At 45.2% G+C, this 23507-nt stretch overlaps 1 protein-coding gene across 1 annotated transcript; it reads left to right on the forward strand.

The window, feature by feature from the left end:
* Positions 1-12349: 12349 nt before the first annotated feature.
* On the forward strand, positions 12350-22582 carry LOC121833690. The gene is made up of 5 exons (XM_042287162.1): positions 12350-12670; positions 13238-13388; positions 14025-14159; positions 15689-15886; positions 17179-22582. The coding sequence occupies exons 2-5, from the start codon at positions 13256-13258 to the stop codon at positions 18291-18293; spliced, it is 1581 nt and encodes a 526-aa protein (XP_042143096.1). The 5' UTR covers positions 12350-12670; positions 13238-13255; the 3' UTR covers positions 18294-22582.
* Positions 22583-23507: the final 925 nt, after the last annotated feature.

Here is a 23507-nt window from a genome sequence, read left to right on the forward strand (position 1 = left end):
CAAAACATGCGCAGCACCCTCTGCCTGCATTCTTTCACAGTTGATTCACCGGATTAAAAAGCGTTTGCACAGAAAAATGAAAAAAAAAAAAACACAACATAGATAGTGCTTCAAGACACTAAGATGTAAGTGTTCAGTCACAGAATACAAGCGTGTGCGTAAAGATAACTAGATTACATTTTTCATAAAATCTACACGTCGCTATATTCGGGTCGTGATTCGCGAGAAAGAACGTATTCACAAGTTTGTGCAAGGCCAACTTGACACTCGAAATGTCGGAACAGACGATTTGGAAAGTGCGAGGAATAGCTAAATTGTACTCATTCAGTGATATATTATTCATAAAAAGCTGGAAAGTAACGACATAAGTAACATCGTTACCTCAGAAAAAAGTAATAGAACTAAAGTTACAAGTTACATTTTTAAAAAGTAACTCGTTACAGTTACAAGTTACCAGAAAAGTAATCAATTTACAGTAACGCGTAAGTAGTAACGAATTACTACTTAAGATTGCGTCACGGTGAGGACAGAGTTTTTCCCTGACTCGCCCCGCTCGCCACATAGAGGCTGTGATGATGTTAGCTGTCGGCGCGTTCGTTTGTATTTAATTTTGTTTCTGCGCGTTTTTTGCCGGAAGTGTGTATTTTCACATGTGGCTTTATTGAGGTATGGCCTGTAGCTGCTCCCAGGTGAAACTTTAACACATTTCAGGCATGGTTGACCTGGCAGGCAACGCATGAATCGCAGCTCGTATATGGAAAGGAACAAATGTGGTCAAAATAACAGGAACATCGCTATAGATTTACATCTCACGTAATCAATGCTGCTGATGGTCAGAATGGATCGGCAGATTGTGTATACTATTTTGTGTTTTTATTTTGTATATCTGTTTTTAAACAAAAACGCCGAAGCAGAAAAGCTGCATGCTGCTTGAGCAACAAGTTAAATATAGTCTGGGCCATGGAGAGAGAATCACAAGTGAGGAAGTCTAAGTACAGGGACGAAGTGATGAAAGAAGGATCAATGGCATATGCCAGTTATTTGTTTACACCTGCTTATATTGCTCGCAATTGGCCCTTACTGGATTCGGATAGTATTCCAATGGACTCCACGGGTGGTATCTGTGTAGTTGTCTATAATACGCACCACTCAAATAACGTACAAAAAACGAAGGGGTCTAGCCCGTTATTAGTCCCTTCTCGACAATTTACGTTTTGCAGGCTCTAAAAGTGAGATTTTAGTTAAATAAAATTGTCCTTAAGCTAAAATACCAGAAGCTTTTCTCACGCAAACTGTCACCCTTCACAGGTTCCACATTTTCTGATACTATTGTGCAGCATCTACCACTGGACAGCCGTTTGAATCCTTGCTGTTCCTCCTGCTTTCCTTTGTTGTCAGAAAGTGCAGCTGTAGGGAGTTTGGAGGCTGATGAAGCTTTCGGCGACCTGCAGCAGTGTAGCCATTACCTTGTAATTAATATTCAAATTAAACGGCGTATTTTCCGAATACACAATGCTAGAATAAAGAAAGGATGCCTGGAAAAGTATAAACATTCCAAATTAAGGTACTATTGCTCTGCATATTTCGAGCAGTCCAATACATATCGTACATGCAACTGGAGGCAATTCGGCCGTTTTTTCTGCAACAATACAAATTAGTTTTCAGTAATTGTTCGTTTTCTAAAAATACAACATGCCTGCAAACGTGTAAGAACAATATCAATATTTCACGGAGAAGCTACATTTATGTGAAACAACCCTGTTTCACGAGCACTTCAAAGGCCTTCAGACCAAGGCCTTTAAAAGTTTTGCGAACCAGCGTATGCAGAATGGCACTCCCAGAGTCGGGGTCGCGAGCTAATTTGCCGACCGCCCAAAGGACTTTGATATAAATTTAATTTAAAAGGCCTGCAAAAGAGCGATGTTATATTCTCCTAGCTCATGAACATGCAAGAAACGGAATTTCAGCGTCTGAAACACTTACTTCGCCACTTCACCGACCCCTAGCTCGCACAATCGCCTTGTGTCTTGTGGACGGAAGGGGAGTTTCATCAACGGAATTGCCTCCGGCAATAGCTTCCGGGATTTGTAACCTAATTATAAAGATAAAAGCGACAAACACGCTTAGAAAAGGTAGGAAAGGTAGGCCTAACCCAGCGTCTTCTACACCAGGTAAAAAAGGTTCCGCTCCTCAGAATGCTGGCGGCACACAACGGCCGTCGTTGACGGTGCCTTTCCCATCCTTAGTCTGATTGTCCACGCTCTTTTTAACCTCGATATCCTGGGGTGGTGAAACCTGACACCAGCTTCTTTTCGGGTTTTGCATTGCGGCACTAAACAGTAGGTCAGCATGATCGCAAACCAGGAAACGGGGCCAGGGAAGCGAGCCGGATGCGAGATCGCAAAGCGGAGCCCTTCCCCTGACGTCAGGGTACACCTTAACCAATCAGGGCGCGGCAATCGCAGCGACGCTTGTGTTCGCTCTCGGCGCTAATACAGTGTGTCACCTGGTGCCACTAGTTGAGTGTAGTTCAGGCGAAGGCGACACCCGGCGAAGAGAGAAAGGGCGAGCAGTTGGAAGGTGGGACGGGAGAGGAGGGTAACGGAGTGCGAGGGGAGAATGAGAGAGCACTAGGGATGTTAGGGAGGAGAGGAGGTTTATCTCCCCGTCCCCAGCCTTTCTAGCGCTTGCCCTTTCTCCCCTCACCTGGCGTTGTCTTCGCCTGTAGTGACACAGAGTAAAAACAATGTATCTTTTTTTTTTAAAACGAGCAGTATGCAGAGATAAAGAAATCGAGAAACAAAACCTGCTTATATTAATCTGCCCCTGCAGGGGCATCTGTTCAAGTTCATGGATTGATAAAACAAATAAGAGCCTGCCATTGAAAAAATAATTATAATCGGGAAGCCTAGATTTTTTTCTTTGTAAAAACACGAGTGGTCCAAATATGTTTTTTTTATGGACACACATTCAAAATGTTTTATATAAAAAAAATAAAATATATTAAACTCTAACCATTGTTATTTTTTTTAAACACGCGGAATAAACATCGATAAAGAGTTTTCGAGAAACAAAATCGGGGTATTTTAATCTGCCCCTGAATGGGGCATTTCGTCACGTTCATGGATTGATAAAACAAATAAGAGCCTTCCATTAAGAAAAACATTCTCATCGTGAAAACTAGATTTTTTTTCTATGTTAAACACCAGTGATCCAAATATGTTTTTTTCTATGGACTGGGATCCCATATGTTCCATATAATAAATGAAATATATGACTCTAAGCATTGTTTTTTCATAAATGAAATATATGACAGTAAGCTTTTTATTTTTTATTTGTAAAAAACCATCGATAAAAGAAAATTCGAGAAAGAAAACGGGCTTTTCTTAATCTGCCCCTGCGGGGGGCATCTGTCAAGTTCATGGATTGATAAAACAAATAAGAGCCTGCCTTCTTAGTTTTTTCTTTGTTAAAAACGAGTGGTCCAAAAATGTGTTTTTTCATGAACTCACATCCCAAATTTTCTAATAAATGAACTATATGAGACTCTAAGGATTTTTTTATAAATAAAATATATAAGGGTTTAAGCATTTTGTTTTTGTAAGCAATAAACATCGATAAAAATGGTTAAGAAAAATAAAACTGGCTTATTTTAACCTGCCCGGGCATCTGGTCAGGTTCGTGGACTTATAAAACAAACAAGGGCCTGCCATTGAGGAAATACATTATAATTGGGGAAAAATAGTTTTTTTCTTCGTAAAAACACGAGTGGTCCAAATACGCTTTTTGTATGGACTAACATCCCACATGTTACAAAAATAAACGAAATATATTAGACTTTAAGCATTGTTTTTATAATGGTATATTAGATACTCTAAGCATTGTTTTCTTTTTGTAAACATGAGCAATACGCATTGATGAAAAAAAGGTTAAGAAACGAAAGCGCCTTATCTTAATCTGCCCCTGCCGGGGGCATCCGATCAAGGTCATGGATTGATGAAACAAATAAGAGCTGCCATTGAGAAAAAAACATTCTAATCGCGGAAACTAGTTTTTTTTCTTCGTAAAATACGAGGGGTAATTCTTTCTTATGGCCACACATCCACCATGTTCTAAATAATAAATGAAATATGTAAGACCCTAAGCATTGTTTTTTCATAAATGAAATATATAAGACTGTAAGCATTTTTTTTTTGTTAACACGAGCCATAACCATAAATAAATTTTTTTTTTAGAAAGAAAACGGACTTAACTTAATCTGTCCCTGCGGGGGGCATCTGTCAAGTTCATGGATTGATAAACTAAATAAGAGCCTGCCATTGAGAAAAACATTCTTATCGCGAAAACTAGATTTTTTTTTTCTTTGTAAAACACGAGTGGCCAAATATGTTTTTTCTATGGCTCCGACCCCATATGCTCCAAATACAAATGAAATATATATGACTTTTAGCATTGTTTTTTCATAAATGAAATATATGACTCAGCATTTTTTTTCCTTCTAAACACGAGCTATAACCATCGATAAAAACATTCTCGAGAAAGAAAATGTGGTGAATTTTTGGGGGGAAAAAGAAAGAAAGAAACAAGGAAAAATCTAGTTTTCGCGATGATAATGTTTTTTTCATTGGCAGGCTCCTATTTGTTTTATCAATCCATGAACTTGAAAGATGCCCCCCGCAGGGGCATCTGTCAGAAAACTAGATTTTTTTCTTTGTAAAACACGAGTGGCCAAATATGTTTTTTTTTTTTCTTTGACTCAGATCCCATATGTTCCAAATAATAAATGAAATATATGACTCTAAGTATTTTTTTTTTCATAAATGAAATATGTAACTGTAAGCATTTTTTTCTTCTAAACACGAGCTATAACCATCGATAAAAAATTTCCGACAAAGAAAACGGGCTTAACTTAATCTGCCGCTGCGGGGGGCATCTGTCAAGTTCATGGATTGATAAAACAAATAAGAGCCTGCCAATGAGAAAAAACATTCTTATCGTAAAACCTAGTTTTTTCTTTGTTAAAACACGAGTGGTCCAAAAATGTTTTTTTTTTCATGGACTGACATCCTAAATCTTCTAATAAATGAATTATATAAAACTAAGGATCTTTTGGTAAATGAAATATATAACGCTTTAAGCATTTTTTTTGTAAGCAATAAACATCTGTAAAAAATGTTTAAGAAAAAATAAAACTGGCTTATTTCAATCTGCCCCTGCGGGGGGCATCTGGTCAAGTTCGTGGATTGATAAAACAAACAAAAGCCTGTCATTGAGGAAAAACATTATAATCGGGAAAAACAGTTTTTTTTCCTTTGTAAAAACACGAGTGGTCCAAATATACTTTTTGTATGAACTAACGAAACACATGTTATAAAAAATAAATAGGCATTGTTTTTTAAAAGGTATATTAGATACTGTAAGCACAGTTTTCCTTTTGTAAACACGAGCAATATACATCGATGAAAAAAAAGTCGAGAAACACAATCGGCTTATCGTAATCTGCCCCTGCGGGGGGCATCTGGTCAAGTTCATGGATTGATAAAAGAAATAAGAGCCTGCCATTGAGAAAAACATTCTAATCGCGAAACCTAGTTTTTTTTTCTTCATAAAAACACGAGTAGTACAAATATGTTTTTTTTTCTATGTACAGACATCCAACATGTTCGAAATAATGAAATGAAATATATTAAGAGAAACGTTTTTCTAAACGCGGGCAGTGGCGTACCAACTTGTTTTTGAGTGGGGGGCGGGGCAAACCGGACCTCCACCCCCCCCCCCCCCCCCTCCCTGGGTCGCATATTGTTACTAGTGATGGGCCGAACGTTTGCCGAGTCGAAAATTGGGCGCAACTTTTGCCGAACGTTTCTGAAGATTTGGCAATGATTCGGCAAAGATACTCTGTTACCAGACTTAACATTGGTATTTACTTTTTTCTGACGAAAAAAGTTTTTTTTTCCTTAACATAAATACAACATACAGTGCCTATTGACACAGTTATGACTAAATAAGGTGATATTCTGCAACATAATTGTATCGATGTCGCTTTCGTGTGTTTACTGGCAATTTTAGCGTTTGCTTGCAGAAAGTGCCGTGACAACGAGTTTGGGTAGCCGGCGCAGTCACGAATCACGCTACGAGAGTTTTGATTTTGAGGCTTCATCAGCATACGCCTGGAAGTGTGTTTACATTGTTAAAATAAAGACATTCACTGCGTTCAGGCACCTTTTCATGCGCGAAAACGAATGCAACGGTTACTGAGAATTCACCAGAAGAGAGAACAATATTGTAAATACGCATGTTTTCTTATTTGAGTCACTTGACGTCAGCTTTGCATGAAAGTGTGCGTTCCATAATCGCAATACGCCGTGTTTAACCTCTAAAATTACGGTTTCTGGTGTTAGGACACACACGAACGTTTAGGAAGTTGGGGAGAGTTGGGAATGTCAGATGTGCAAAGTCGAGCGTGATAGTTCTGTGTTTAGTTTTATGTAGATACATGAAAATCGCGAAATAACGCGAACTAGAAAGCAATATTATTCTGTTTTCGCACCAATTACTTGTGATCGGAAAACAGGATTGTTAGAATAATAATAATATTAATAATAATAATAATAAATAATAATTTTATTTGCACATACTGGAAGGTGCCCATCTGGTGGTGTGCGGGGCTAGGCAGATAGGTGAAAACCGTTATGCAGAGCGCCTGCCAGCCAGACTTGTACGTAGTTCAACTACATTACTCAGGTTACTGTAGTTTCACTATATTTCTGTGTAGTTCAGTAACTTTCAATTATATTTCTATTTTGGTTTTTAGTAGTTTACTGTAACTATTTTTCCGAGTGACTTCTACTCAAATTACAAATTCCTGTCGAATTTTAGTTGTTTTGCCTATCAACAGAGATAAGATGTAAGAAGATCAGCTGATTTTTGCAGAGGAGGAAGCATGTGTCGTAGGAAGGGGGGGGGGGAGGAAGAAAGCAATTTGGATTGTCCAAAGCCCCCCCAAAACTTTAACCTAGCTCAGGCAGTGCTGAACCTCAAAGGTGAAATGATACATCCGCAGTAGATCCTTGACCAAAAAGAAGTAGTACACAACAATTAAGCATGCAGAAGCAGAACCCGCTATTAAAGCGTTTCTGTGAAAACACAAGCCACTTTATAATCGGCTAGTAAAATTTCGCTAACGCATCAAAACCTGTGTAAGTACTTCCTTGTTAGCATAGAAAAAATAAACGCAACTTCAAAAGTAATTTGCTACTTTTTTACGGTAATTAGTAATTTACTGAATTACTTTCCATTTCAGCAATTCACACCCTACTCAAATTACTTTTGAGGCTAATACTCAGTAACTTAACTTAATTACTTTTCTTGAGTAGCTTGTACATGTCTGCTGCCAGCCCGCCACCACATGTGAAAAAACAAAACAGACAAATAAATGTGCAGAATATACACACTAGAGAAACTACGTAAGAAGGAAAGAAAAGAAGGTAGAAAGCATGTATCACATTATGACGAGGATGCCAGCTGTATCCCATACATTCTGGCAAGCTTGCATGACTCCGCCTCGTTTGACGGCAGTGGGCTGCACACACTGAGCGTAATTGTTTAGTTGTCAGTCAATGTTTCAACTAACTCGTTGCATCAAAGGAAAGGTCGAATGAAAACCACGTTATCCAGAATGCACCGCATCATTTGTCACTTGCGCAGTGGACTGCGTAAATTACTGGTCGACCTTCTGTTCTTGAGGCAGAAAATATTGAAGAGAACCACACTCCCGAAAGCTCACAAACGCACAGTTACCGTGTCGCCTATTCCACACCTCGCCATAACCGCTGGTTGTACTAAACTGCACGATGGTAACCGTGCGACTGCGCGGCGTCCATTTGCGATCCATGGCACCATCGCTTTCTTGCGCGTGCGCAGACATTTGCCAAATTTTTGCCGAATCTTTGCCAAACGTTTTTTCAAAATTCCGGCCAGTTGTCTATGCGCACCGGGCGCTTTGGCCACTGGCTCCTTTTACGGCGCAGGCGATAGACCCCCTAGCAATGACGCTCACGCCGGATTGGCTGCTCGCCAACGCGCGGGAACTTAAATTTCGGATTCGGACGGCGCATGTATCACTCGAAGGCGAAGCGCGCTAACCCACGCCCGCGCGTGCGTTCACGCCGCTTCGCGGCGACAGTGTGCGGCTGCTTTTCGGAACACAACCTCAAGCTGGTTACTGCTGACAAGGAAGGAGGATTCGTCGTTGCTCCGTCCGCTCTGTACGGTGCGAAGGCAAGCCAGGCCATCGACAAGAATTTCAAGCGAGTCTCTCCGGGACCCTTGTCAAAGGTGAAATCACGGGCCCAGGACTTATGCAGCAAATTGGAACTATCGGGGTTGCTAACGAGCGTGAAGTCGAGCAAGAAATTGAACCTCGACATATTCTTTACTGCTAAAACACATAAGCCTGAAGTTCCCTTTAGGGCCATTGTTACAGAAAGAGGCGCTTGGCAGTTTCACATGGGTGATTTCCTGTGCAAACATTTGTGCGCGCTTGAGTTGCATGATCTGTTCATAGTGCGAAATTCAGAATGTGTCATTGAATTTTTGAGGCAAGGGGGCCAGTGCATGCGCAGTGGGTTTTCCATCGACGTCGAGGATTTATTTTACTCGATTCCTCATGAACCCCTATTCTCGGCGGTGAGACAATGCATAGACCAGAACGGAGTTGTCGCTTTCCAGAATTCTTCGGGCATCAGTGTTGATAGCTTTCTTGAGCTCCTGGTTTTTTACTTAAAACATACGTTTGCGTCATTCGAGGGGGGTCTTTATGTGCAAAGAAAAGGCGTTTGCATCGGGTCCAGTGTTGCACCTGTTTTGTGTGACATTTTTCTAGGCAGCTGTGGAAAAAACATCGCTTTGAACATTTCGAACGATGACAATGTGAAGATCTTCAGATACGTCGACGATTTCCTCATCCTTAGCCGCTCGGCGGGGCCCCCTTGCAGTGAAGTCTCTCAGTTGCTAGACGTGTTTAAATTGTGTTGCTCCGGGTTGACATTCACGCATGAGTTACAAAAAGAAAGCAAACTGCAATTCTTGGACCTCGAGCTGTCGTTTTTTGGGTACCATGTTTGTTGGAAGTACGCGCCTCGAACTAGGAAGGGCATCCTTCCTTTTGATTCCGCCCACTCGAAGGTAGGGAAAAGGGGCACAGCTAGTTCGTGCCTGGGGGCTTCTCTCAGAAAGTCATGTTTGCACAGTGCGCAAGGCAGCTTCGAGGGTCAGATACAACACCTGCAGAGGGCTGGTTTTCCGTTGAGAGCTTTGGTTGAAGTGGCAGGAAGCTTAATCAAAAAGATTAAAGGTAATCGGAAATCAAACAGCGAGAGACCGACCACGAGGCCTGTTGTCATTCCATATATGCACAATGTAACGCACAATCTGAAAAAGGTAGCCCAGCGCTACAATGTACCGGTAGCTTTTTCAGCACCCAATAAGATGGCGCGACTTTGTCGCCAGATCAATTCACCACAGCCATCTTCAGATCCCTGCACTACCAAACATCGAAATAAGTACGTTGAATGTGCCACTGGCGTCGTCTATGAAATCCCCATGACGTGTGGGATGACATACGTGGGCCAGACGGGTAGGTGCGTTAATGATCGCACCCGAGAGCACGCTGCCTCTACAAGAACGACGCCTTCGGGGCACCTTGCAATTCATTGCAATAGATGCTCTTGCACCCCGGCCTTCAATGACACCAAGATTTTGGCTAGATACAAAGATAAAGTGTCGCGGGAATTACACGAGGCGTATGCAATTAGGACCAGAGACAAGAATTGTATAAGTGACACGTCGGTATCCTTATCTACAAATGAGTTCGAATTTTTGAAACGCGGGCTGAGTCGATAGAAAAGAAAAAAGAAAAACATTTTTTTTTGTGTGTGTGTCTGTGTGTGTGTGTGTGGCTATATAACGTGTGAATTTTTCAATAAACATCAGTTGAGAGTGCGCCTTGTCCTGTTTCCTTTCGTCTGTGTCCCTGTATATTTTTTCGGCGCTTTTTTGCTTGCAATGAACCAACTGGCCCAAATCTCCACTTTACTGCTAATTACAAAACTATTGCTTAACTTAGCCCCCCCCCCCCCCCTCCCAACCGTACATGCGGCTTTGCGCCGTCCAGTTGGCAACCTAAGCCCCGCTGTCCGCCATGCATTTCCGTAAATAGAGCCCCATACGAATGAGTTCAGCGATGTTTCGTCAACAACATTCGTTTTTTTCAGTGTTAATCATAAAAAAAGAAATGTCGTAAATACCGTCAAATACCTCGAGAAAACAAAATGTTCGAGGAAGAAAAATAAAAGAAGGGAGCCCACACCATGGATACAACACGGGTCCGATACGTATCAGGCAGACATCTTACCACTAAGTTCTGCTACCGCTTCGGAAACTCGCATTGTATCTGCTGCCTATGTTGACAGCGGCAGCGCCTATCTCCACGAACTAGACAATCCGGCGTGAGCGGCCAGTGTTTACCCTGCCCAGTGGCGGCTGTTTCAGGGGGGGCAAAACACATGCCTTGACCCCCCCCCCCCCCCCCACCTCTACACTCTGAGAACTGGGGGACAAGCGCTCCATTGTCCTCCCCCCCCCCCCCCCCCCCCCCCCGGTTTGGTACGCCCACGAACACGAGCAATAAACATCGATAAAAAAATTCGAGAATCAAGACCGGCTTATCTTAATCTGCCCCTGTGGGGCGGCATCTCGTCGGGTTCATGGATTGATAAAACAAAGAGCCTGCTATTGAGAAAAATATTCTAATCGCGAAACCTAGCTTTTTTTCTTCGTAAAACACGAGTGGTCCAAATGTCTTTTTCTATGGAAAGACATCCGACATGTTCTAAATATTAAATAAAATATATAAGATTCCAGGCATCTTTTTTTGGTAAACACAAGCAAACATCAACGATAAAAAGTTTCGAGAACCAAACCGGTACATATGAACTTGCCCCTGGGGGGCATCTTGTCAAATTCATTGATCAATAAAACGAACAAGACTTTGCCATTTAGAAACAAAACAAACAATATAATTGGGAAACCTAGTTTTTTTCTTCGTAAAAACACCAGTTGTCCAAATAAGTTTTTTTCTATGGACTCACATCCCACAAGGTATAAATAAATAAAGTAAAATAAATAATTGCTTTTTGTATAAATGAAATATATATTACTCTGAGCATTGTTTTGTTTTTGTAAACACGAGCAATTAAACACTTTTGAAAAAATTTCGAGACACAGAACCAGCTTATCTTAATCTGCCCCTGTGGGAGGCACCTCGTCAAATTCATGATTGATAAAACAATTAAGATCTTGCCACTGAGAAAGACATTGGAATCGCAAAACCTAGTTACAAAAAAAAAAGGAACCCAAGATATTTTTTAATTTTTCTATAACGCGCGTTATAGTAAATAGAAATAATAAATATTTATTTATTATTTATATTCGGAATACGTATTTTGGGTTCTGTTGCTGAAGCACGACTCATGATAGCTAATAAATTCAAAAATTTGCACAAAAACATGCTCTTTCTACAGTATACCAGCCACATTTGTGAAGCGTGATAAAATACTATACGACAGGCAAACCTTACAAAACAACAACAACAACAGCCAAAGGATAAACACAGCCAATCAAATAAAAATATGCTGGTCACAAAACCAACTACACTGTTGCGCATGCGTGCCAACGCGGCCTGGTAAATTTCACTTGCATTGTTATCAACGGTGATGTGACAGAAATGTGAGCGGGTAAAGAAGGCTGCGCCTACGGCTCAAACGTGATCGGGCATGGAAACAAATCGAGCTTAACAAGACAGAGGAGTCGACGATCCCATTCGCAACCTTATGCAAAAATGAGATGTCCCGATAACGTCGTCTATCATACAGAGAAGTTAAACCGAGCTTCTATAGTAGCACTTTCATCTAAAGAATCGATCGTAAGCAATAGCGATAGAGAGATTTTGAACTCGCTGGATAGAGCATAATGCAGTATGGCGTAAGGAATTAGAAACAACAGATCCAAACTCAAATTTCAAGCGCACAAGACAGCAAAATAAACGAAGGTAACATGCATGCGAAGAAAGTTGTCTAGAGAAGCGAGAAAGTGCTTCCAATGTTCTAAGGGTGGCATTACAAGTCACAAACACATGGACATCAAAGTTGAATTCCGTATCTATAAAAACTCCAAGATCCCGAGTTACCCTAACACGCTCGATGACGCCACTGTCGAGAAGAAGCAAAACATGATGACGCTACTGTCGAGAAGATAGCAAAACGCAAGTAGGTCTCGTTTTCTACTGAGACTAATAGACCATTTGCAGTCCTCCCAAGCGCCCCGGCGCGCGCGCGAGGAATCTTGGGATCGGTGTTCTGTCGGCCCCCGTCGTCTGGCTGCTCTCCGTTGGAATCGCATCACCTCGCTCTAGACATACTTTTCATCTTCGTTGTTTATACTTAATAATCCTCTTTTTTATCTACTCCAGTGTATTTTTCTTGTTCATAAGTGTATCTATTTCGTTCAGCGCTTTGTATTTCTTCTGTATATTACGTGTTTTTGTGCATATTCCATCGTTTTCGACGCGGCCGTCGACGGACACCACGCCGCTTCGTTCGCCGCTCCCGGGGTGAGTACTGACTGTTGCCGTTACGCTCTATCCCGCTCCTAGGCCGTTCATTTAACTCGTGTGCGGTCGCGAGAGAGCAGTTTCGAACATCACTACAAATGTCACCGCTGTAAGCAGAGAAATAAAGTAGTCATCACGAAGCGAAGGCCGACATGCCTTCGCTTCGTGATGCGCTCGCCCTGTGAAATGTGAGCGTGGGATATCGAGTACTGCTTGCGTGCTCAACATTCGGGACGGTGCTTTGTCGTTGCGATCTTTTTGCCCTTCGGACGCTTGCGAAGCTGTACCAGCGGTCGGCGTGCCTCGGCAGCGCTCGTCAACAACCGTCCGCGCGGCGTCACTTTTCTCGCGTTCGCTGACCGTCCGCGAGCGCCGGTGATTCATCGTCGCGGCTGGTATGCGTATGTAGTACATCGCATAGCTTCACAATCGCTCTTAACAGCGGTTGTGAGTTGAGCGGGCCCTTAGCAAGCGAGTTATGTCAGCAACTGCAACTTTGAAACTGATGGTCACTTCACTTATTTATTTCACTATTCGAGATGTCAGCTGAATGTAGTATCTTCTTAGGTCACCCTCAGAAGCCACATGACGGGCGGTACAACCTGCTGTGTACCGGGCTGTGCCCACACCACTCTCACTGCCAAGCATGTGTCCTGGAATCGCTTTCCGAAGAACAGCCATCTACGCAACATTTGGGTACAGCGAATCAACAGGAAAGGTATTTACCATATTTTTTTACTTGTTATCTACACTTTCCTGACAATGATCAGGAAGGTACAGTGTGTGTACTGTCCGACGTGGCCCAAGTCATTTTACCCATATGTACAACATACCTGCGAAACACATTTTTTTTAAAAATAAAAATAGCATTCATTATTTTTGACCTATAAGTGCAACATACGACTGAAACAAAAAAGACAATCTCAAAGAATCCCAGATGTTGCATGTGCCCTTTTCACTCTCTTGGCCACTTCCACCTGCACCGACATACCAATATTTGATTGCATCGCAGGAATGTCGCTTCATCTCACTACCCTACAGCTAAAGCAAAGATACTCTCACAGTGCTTCTATCATTTTCAGCGTGCATCCACTCCAGGTTTGTTAGGCATAAACTATGTGCTTGTTCTTAGTGCCCGCTGCACAATGGTACTGGAAGTGTTTAGAAGGCGGTGGGGTGACGATGGGGGAGGAGGAGAACTGAATTCTACCCCCTTGCCCGGATAGTTTACTGACGCCCCTGTTCAGACGCCACGGCTGCTGCATCCATTCTTACCACTGAGATTGAGTTGCACTTGCTCCAAAGTTGAATGGGTGAATCTTAATATGGTGCTAACTGCTTCTTTTGCATGCAGGTACCACTGGACGGTTCTCTCTGTGGACGCCAACCTCTGACAGCAGAATATGCGGCGCTCATTTTAACGAAACTGGGAGAAAGAAGTACGAGGACAAAGCTCCCCGGTTTTTTCCAACCAGGACATTTCCGAAGTGTATGTTATTTGCCTATTTTTGTTTCTTTCTGCAATAGTTGTTTTTCCCTGCTTATATTCTTGCTTGTGATCACTGTATACATGGGTCGTTTCTCACGTGAGCTACGTCACTGCTGGTGGCGTCTGGTGATTTGTGGACAGCGGTGCTACCCAGTGAGCATGGCGAAATACGTGACCTACGGAAGCAATCATCGCTCTCATAGAAAAAGACGGAGCTTCAAGCAATCGTAATGTCAGATTTTGTAGAGCTGCAGACATAATAACAATGTTTTGTCTGAATACATGAGATCTCTCAACGGCTAGACGACGCAAATGGACTGCAATCGAAAAGAGGTTTTGCGACGTGCGGTTAAGTAGCATCAAGGATATCACTGAAACTGAAAAAGTATAACATTCTCGTCCGTCATTAAATTTGCAGTGGGAATAGGTGGCATATAAACCTACTGACTGCCTTTTTCAAGGATTTGGCTTGGCTTAGCTAGCTTGCTGCTCAAGGCACCAGGGGATGTCGCTCTGCTGCCTTCATCTCTGATGGCCCCAAATGACAGCTTTTAATCCAGCTCTCTCGTTGTGGAAAGTAGTGAAGGCTCTGCATGTTTCCTGTCGTACATTGAAGTGCCAGCTCATCTCGACTCTAAATAACAGCAGTGTGTTTGAACGGTACCAGACGATGCTTCTTTATATTTCCGACTGCTCTATCTGACACAGTCGGTCACAATGCAAGAGGACTTCAGCGAGCTGGAAAACACTCTCTTAGCACATAGAAAAACATAGGAGAAAATGTACCAACATGAATTCTAGAAATATTTTGAGCGAAAACTGACGTCAGGTGCAAGGACTCTATAATTACTGTCCACCGTGTTTGCTTGACTAGGCAGCTTCCTAGTGACCATTCAAGCAGATAGAGTTGGACATGCCTTGTCAGGAGTTTGCGGTCGTAATATGCTTGAGCCAACTGCTTTGTAAGAAGTTGCAGCTGTGCATATCGTTCGTGTCACAAATGGAAACACATATGAATGCGGAAATATAATTATGTTTAATAAAGGGCCCTTTAGGCAAGTATGGACAGCCTAAGATGGCACCGAATATAGTCGATTTCACAGTAACATGGCAGGTGGCAGACTCTATAACCCCTGTGAACTGATTGAAGTGTTGAAGTCAAATGTATGTGACAGCTCTTTACTAGAGAAGTGTACTCTGATTGGCTCGCTTGGGACAAACCTTTTGTTGTGTGCCAAACTATGTTGAATAAGGATATAAACTTTGTTCCCTTCTTTTATACGCCGGTGGCTGTTGAATGCACTTCGTCTCAGAAAGAACTGCAACAATCGCTATTTGGCTACAACATTCCAGACCAGCTACCAAAGGGTAGAAACAGTGACCGCTATTGATCCAGCTGAGCTCTTGGTTGTTTGACATGTTATGTGCTCCGTACAGTGTAAGCTGTGCCCTGTGCTAGACAGAATTCCAGCCGGTATGTAATGCTTATAAAATAATTGCGTGAACAATTGCCTTATCCTTGCCTGCAGATGTTGCGGCCTGCCCAAAGGTCCCAAACATGATCTGCGCAAGGAAGCGCCATGCGCTGCAGCCGCTGCCGGCCTACTTTCTGTCGGACCTTGACCTGGCACAGACCGTGACCCTGCCTGCTAGCCAGGAGCCAGCACAACCCGGCAGCCCCTTGGCCTCCGCTGGTGCCCCTGACACTGATGATGTAATAGCTAGCGGTAAGCTCCTAACATTGAGCATCAGTGTTGCTCGTCTGTTTATTTGGCATCCCTGTCAACTGTGCAGCAGTCCCGATAGGTGCATGGAACACTTACATGCAGTACGTCGAACTTTACAAACTGTACTAACTCAGTCACCGCTGGCTATAGCACGCAAGTTGTGGCCGTTCCATACTCGCAGCACCATATGGCACGGTGCACTCTAAGATACCGCACATGCAAGGTACCCGCGGAGTTGTTCTTTCAGATTGCGGTCACACCCTCACTTCATTGTCTGCCAGGTACAAAGGAGATGCTGCCACAGCCCTGCTTGCATGTTATTTGCCTCAAGATCCAGATTGAAAAGTGGGGACACATGCTTTTGTTTATCCATTGTTTCCTACAAGACAAGCGGCGATTCTCTGGCGTCCACAAAAAAACCATCCCCACTTTTGTTATGGAGCACGGGCAAGGCTATGCATGCTCTTAGAATTCGCAGTTGACTCCAATGCATGCGCACGAACGCTGCACCGGAGCCTCTCAGGGCTTCGAGTTAGCGTCCGCAGCATTCTCCGTGCTCCAAGTAAGTGTAGAACAAAGCTTAGTTCCGCATTTCCCCGCAGCACCCCTGACGATCGGATCTCAAGGCGAATAGCCAGCATTCCCATTATAGCTCCTTCGTGTGGAACAGAGCAGCATTAAAGAGGTCATAAACCGACTCAGTTACTTCTGCTAAATGCTGCTGTCGCACAATAAAGCTTGAGAACAAGCAATATTCTGCTCTTCCTCACAGCCAGGTAAAATAATCACATGATTACTGTTAGGGGTTAGCTGCTACTGTTGGCGCAGTGATTAGACACAAGCCCAAGCCCCAATAGTTACCATGGCATTGATTGTAACCAAATAGTCAGGTGCTCACTCAGTGCTTGGGTCCAGTTCATAAGCCGTCTGTATTCAAGTGTCGTCACCCTGGTGTGAACCCTAGGCTTTCTCAACATTGTGATTTCTGACTGTAAATTAGCCTTCTATTCCTCAGAATATAACCTTGGCAGGGGAGCCTCTGGTTTGTGGTATATAGATTATTATATAGATTATATTTGTGCTACAGACGTCAGTATGCTTGTATGAGGTGCAGAACATCCAAATGCATATCGTTTCTTGGCCCCTTTAACATGTGATGCTTTTTTTGTATGGCACATGATATGCTATTTGGCAGAGCCAAGGCAATTACAAGGAGAAAGCCTAGTTTTTTGTTTTGATATTTGACTGCAAAAATGATGTGATATTTATTTTGCTATCTCCCCATCTGGCAGACCACCAGTACAGCATCACAGGATGTATCGATCAAGCCCTGCGTGATCGCATCAGGCAGCTAGAGGAGCTCGCTTCTGCAAACGAGAAACTGCGCAAGGACAACGACCGTCTACAGAAAGAAAATGAAGCTCTGCGGAAGAAAGTAGCCCATCTTGAGGAGATGTATGACAAAGCAGAGGAGGTCATCGATGCTACAATCCCCTTTCAGAACTTCACGCTCACAGCCGTGCAACAGGACCCAAAGAAACTGGCCTTCTACACGGGATTCGACTCCCTGGAGAGATTTCTCGCCTTTTACAAGTTTGTTCAGGCAGGTTATGAAGCTCACAAGGAAAGTCAAGGTCCGCAGAGAAGGTCACCTTATCTATCCATGGATGATCAGCTGCTGCTCGTGTTGTCCCGCCTGAGGGTGGGACTTTTGGAGCAGGACCTTGCATACCGGTTTCGTATCCACATCAGCACAGTCAGCCGGGTGTGGACATTCTGGATTGGTTACCTAGCGGACTACCTTGCTCAACTCAACTACTGGCCGTCGCGACAGGTTGTGAACAAGCACATGCCGGAGTGCTTCATCGAGGCGTATCCATCGACGAGAGTCATTCTGGATTGCACGGAAATCTTCATCGAGACACCTAGCGACTTCAGGGTGCAGAGTGATACCTACTCAAGCTACAAGTGCCACAACACTGCCAAGGGACTGCTGGGCATCACCCCCAATGGGTTCGTGTCGTTCGTGAGCGACCTTGCCCCTGGCCGCGTCTCTGACAAAGCCCTGACCGCATGTTCCGGGCTATGCAACCTTCTTGAGCCCGGAGACTCTGTCATGGCGGACAGAGGCTTTTTGATCACTGAAGAGGTCGAAGCTGCAGGGGCTAACCTGAACATTCCACCTTTCCTTGGGGGAAGGCTACAGCTCTCCCTGGAGGACGAAGCGAAAACTAGGGCGATTGCGAAGGTCCGGATCCACGTGGAACGAGTGATTGGACAAATGAAGTGTTTTCGAATCTTGAGGGGTACTTTCCCAAACAGTATGAGCAAGAGCCTGGACTCTATCTGGAAGGTCTGTGCTTTGCTGTGCAATTTCACGAGAGAGCCACTGCTCAGTCGAAGCTAGAGCTGCAGTCTTGTGGCTTCGTAGATGGTCGTGGAGAAAAAAGAGGCCATATCTCTCTATCTAGCTCACTTCAGCTCCGGCAACTTTTTGTGCCCACACGCCCTCATGACCCATGACGACCATTAGCACCGACTACGGCCCTCGGGACTTTCCTCTACCCAACGAAATGGACTCACAACCCACCGAGGCCACGCTGGCTTCTCCCGCTGTCTGAAGCTTACCGCTCAATGCACCACCCACAGCCGGTGCAACCACTCCTGCCGTCACGTCGCTTCTTGATGCACCACTTGTTGCCGCGTGAATTCAACCTGCGGTCTTTACTCAGAATCCATTCTCCATCCTCGGCGACGATGATCCCGAAAGCAAGTTGTCGCCCCTCAACAACAGTTGCCACATCCGCACTGCCGCCAATGAAACGAAGCGTGCTCGTGGCATTTTTTTCTTCGGCGCCGCTGCGACTAAGCTTACCACCTCACCCCGGTGCATCCAACGTGACTCGAACCCTGACTCGTTCCCCCTGGAGGACGGATGGCATCCTGTCTCTCGCCGACGTAAGGCGGCCCCGCCCGCGGCGCCTCCAGCAGCATCGTTCTGCAGTGAGTTCTCCCACACTGTCATTCTACGGCCGGCCAAACCATGCCGCATCATGGACGGGGTCTTTCTTGCCATTGACTCTGCAGTTGCTGCACAGATAGACCTCAGGTCTCCTACACCATTGCAGCCCCCTACCAAGTGAGGTACCTCGACTGCAGTAATCAACTTGCAGTTGATGCTGCTTTGTCTCAAGTGTGCGATGCATTCCTCAATGTAACATACATCCCGATCGGCACTCTGCAGGTCTCCGTGCAAGGCTACGAGGCCATTCGCCGTGGCCAGGTTCGCGGATTCATAAAAAAAGTCTGGCGACCTGGATTCTGCGTCCTAAAAAACCTTCATTGCCGGAAATCTGCTATCCTCCAGGCCGGTCCTCTCACAAACTCTGGGTCGGCACTCATTACATTCGACGGCACCAGCCTCGCGTTGCCCAGTGCCCCAACAGCACCCAAGCCAACGGCACAACACAGCGTCGTCAGTTGCCTTCATCAACATCCAAAGAGAAGCCGGCGTCACCACCAGTGACGCCTGAAACTAGCTCCTGCTCAGCAAGCTGTGCTGTTATCTGCGCCCAAAGCCCTCATCGCAGCACCGAGGTCTGCGAAGCAGAAGACTGACTCCCGCCCGGTGCTCGCCACAAAACTCCTAACGCCGGCACACAACATCACCGCCGACCTCACACAAGTCCCAACATCAGAACCGCCTCGGACCACCTTCGCAGAATCAGCGAGAGCTGTCAACAGCACTAGTGAGACGCCTGCCCTACTTCCGTCAGGGTCAGACTTTACTGGCTTGCAACAACAAATCACCCTTTTCACAAAACAAATGCTGGCAGCCACGCAGCGAATTCCGACGATGCAAAACTCGCTGTTTACTCTCGTGGATACCTGCACCCGTGCAGTAATCGGGCGCCTCGCGATGCAGGGCATCATTCCGTTCGGCGGCCCCCCACTATCACCACGCAAACATGGTTAGCGCCCCCAGGATTGTTCAGTGGAACTGTTGCTCGCTTAAACAGAAGAAGGCAGACTTCATCGAAAAATTTTATCTTCACTCGTCATCCGACATGGCCGCTGCGTTTGCTCTACAAGAAATCAACGGCCCCCTCCCTTCTTTGCCACAGTACGATGGACTTGCTCCGAACATTGAGACTAGTGCCCCCTTGCCTTGGATTCGTTCCGCCCTGTACGTTCATCGATCAGTGTGCTTCACTCTTCTCGACACCTCACAGAGGTGCTCTGCAATGACCAGCGTTACGGGTTGCCGCCAATTCCTCAACGGCCCGTTTTTCTCTTCTCTGTCTATGTGGCTCCAGACACATCGCTAAACCGCTGGACAAGGCAGCCGCTAAACATCCCTTTTTTTAAGCACTTCGCCCGTCTTTATCCAAAAGACGACGTTCCCGTTTGCGGTGATCTTAATGCCAAACACACGCATGGGGCTACGACATTGACCTTCCCCACGGCACGCGGCTTCTTGCAGACCTCACAGGGCTGAAACTTTCGTTCCTCAACATCCCAGACACCCCCACACGTATCAAACAATCCTCCCAACAGCAGGACACCTGCCCCGACTTTACCTGTGCTCGTTACCCTCGACGCTGGAGATGGCATGTCGCCGGCGACCGCCTCGGCGGTGATCACCTCCCCATTATTTTACGCTACGACTTCCTATCCGCAACCCTATCTCACTGTCGCGCCTGCTGCGACACATTCTTCACTAAGTGGGACAACTTCCGAGCAGCTCTTTCTTCTGTCATGGAACTTGCTGGCTTTTCCGACATTATACAAGCTATCCAGTCCGCCCACAAGTCTGCCACAAAGCGGCTAACCGTACCGGACGATGCCGCTTTGACGAGCATTTACTTACTGGACCGCCGCATTCACCTGTTGGCCTGTTACCGCCGTTCTCGCAGACCACGACGACTCCTCAAACCTTCACATAAACTCCAAAAGACTATCTCGTGCTACACTTCGGAACTCGCTTCCAACTGCTGGACTTCCCTGTGCAGATCCATCTCCGGCAATAGCCATCTTTCGAAAGTTTGAAGGCTCCTCCGTTCTCTCCTCGGGGACCACAAACCTAGGCAATTTGCTGCCACTGTTGCCCTTCGCAAAGGTGTCTCTCCCGAGGAGCTAGCTGAACGGGCCTCGGACGTCTTTTTTCCGCAACCAGCGCAACATGACTCTGGATGCTACACTTGTGTTCACCCTGTCACCAAGCTCTTGGGATGGATTGCCCGTTCACCCTCCACTCGCAGTGCACCTGGCCCCCAACAACGTCACAGTCGGGCAACTTCAGAACCTCCCTACGGCACTCAAGGAAACCATACTCGCCGAGATCAACCAGGTGACTCCAGACTACTGAAGCCCCAGGAGTCCCTGATCGCTGCCACTTGTCTCATTCGCCCTGGAAGCTCCCGAGAAGATTAAAAGCTTTTCCTCTTTTTATGCCCAAACAGCAGGGCAGATATGGTGGCCACTTCTTTGGTCGTTAAATAAATGTTTCAAAGCAAAGGTAGATGGTCATGATGAAAGAAATCAAGGACGTTAGGATTCCTGTCAGAAGTACTCAACGCAATAAAATGTTGTCCAAACTTGCCAGGTTTTAATTTTAGATTGGTTGCACACTACACGACAGAGTAGCGAGCATTTGATTATTCTTAATTTTTAACTAGGACTGATTAAATTAATTTCAATACTTTTGGATGTTTTATTTTAATACACACATATCCTCTAAAAAGGGCGGAAATGTAGTGGTTAATAAAGAAAAATAGACGTAATGGTGGGGCCACAGTCGACTCCTAGCAGAACTGTTTGGTGGGGCAACAGGCAGACTGAGATTAAAGCCCCTCTATCCTGGGAAAAGTGGCGCCATTCATTGTTGTGGAAATTCTCGAGACACGTACCGTGTGCCACTTCTGGGAAGGACATGGCGTCTGAAATCTAGCTCAGTGCTGCGCTGTGTCGCCATGATCTTCCCAAGGGCTGCATGTTGCACGTGCCTCGTGCATCGACGCACTTTGCGCTACTTTTAAAACATGAAGGGGCTTTAACTGAGATGCCATTGCGTGTGCCACAGGCAAAAATTCAAGATGTTGAAAACAAGCTGTTGCATTGTAAATTGTGCGAATTACTAAAATTCTCCGTCAATATGCCCCAGCAAATGAAGATTAGAGGGTTTACAGATTAAACCAAAGGAAGATGTCTGTCACCCCAGAGGAAGAACATGTGGGGACCTTGACGTGCAACCAAAATTTCACCATCAATAGCGCTGAAATCAGTAACGACACTACCGTAAACCAATTTTGCTCCCAGGTGGGCCGCCGGAAGCGGCGTTGGTAGCCACAGCACATGGTCGTTGTTGGAACTTTCGCGCATAATGCAGAAGAGGATCATGCCCTCTTTAGGTGTCACACGCTCTCATACCATCTTTAGTGTTTGTGTGTATGGCGCGTGCTTTGGACGGTTTCACAACTGACGACCACGCGCATGCTAGGCTGTGAAGATTACACGCTGGGGCGTGGGTTTGTAAACAATGGAAAAGTGTATGAAATTTAGCATGCACAGTGCACAAACTCTATTTTCAGTACACAAATATTGCGACTACTATATCGGACAGAGGTACGCGCTACAGTTTGCAACAAATTCTTGTGCCGACATGAGCAGTCTGAGGCATTCCAACTACTTGTCATGACAGCCACTTTCAGTTCACAAAAGTTGGTTTATTATATGTTCTCCAAGTCTTTGGCATTAAAAATGAGGTTGATTCCTTTGTGACACTGCCGTGCCGGGCTGTGGCCGGCGGTGAAACTGCACAGCCCACCAGCGACGGCAAGCAACCAACTGAGCGTCCAGAGCTAGGAACCAAAAGGCACCTTTATCACACGAGGCAATGGCTTTTTACACAAGACGTGGGCACAGTGTTTGCAACCCGATTACCGAAAGTGTCCAAACTTGGCACTAGCACCGCCCGCAAAATCCCCCCTTTAGAATGTTCAAGGAGAGTATCGGACACCTTGGCTGTGAAAAAAAACAAAGTTTTACAGATTGAGTCTCTTGGGAGCGACCACTTGTCTTCCAGAATGGGTTGAGTAGTGTCGGCCCGTACCATCACCACGAACACGTGGTGGTGATGCTGGACGAGGCACATCACGATGACGCGAGTAGACAGGTCCACCTGAGGCCGAACCGTCGACGGAAGCTAGGGGTGACGCCGGCCTCGGAGAGACACAACAGCACCTGCCGCAGGCGTTGGTCATGTTCCTTTTTCGTTCTGCCGAAGACTAGGATGTCGTCGACCATGTTGACCAATCCGTCTAGGACTTCCAAGATCCACGCCACCTGTCGCTGGAAAAACTCAGGGGCCGACGTGATGCCAAATGGGAGTCGGCAAAAGCAATAACGCCCATACGGCGTAATGAACATCGTAAGCTCTTGAGAGTCCTTGGAAAGCTTGACCTGATGGAAGCTTGAGGTAACTTTGAGCTTCGAGAAGACTGCCGCATCGCCCAGAAGTCCCAGGACTTGATCGACGGTGGGGAGCACATGACGTTCTCTCGGGACAACTTGATTTAATTTTGTAAAGTCGATACAGACACGGTAACCTCCCGACGACTTT

The sequence above is a fragment of the Ixodes scapularis genome, unplaced genomic scaffold, assembly GCF_016920785.2.
Source record: "Ixodes scapularis isolate PalLabHiFi unplaced genomic scaffold, ASM1692078v2 PGA_scaffold9__187_contigs__length_104089568, whole genome shotgun sequence".
NCBI classification, from domain to species: Eukaryota; Metazoa; Arthropoda; class Arachnida; order Ixodida; family Ixodidae; genus Ixodes; species Ixodes scapularis.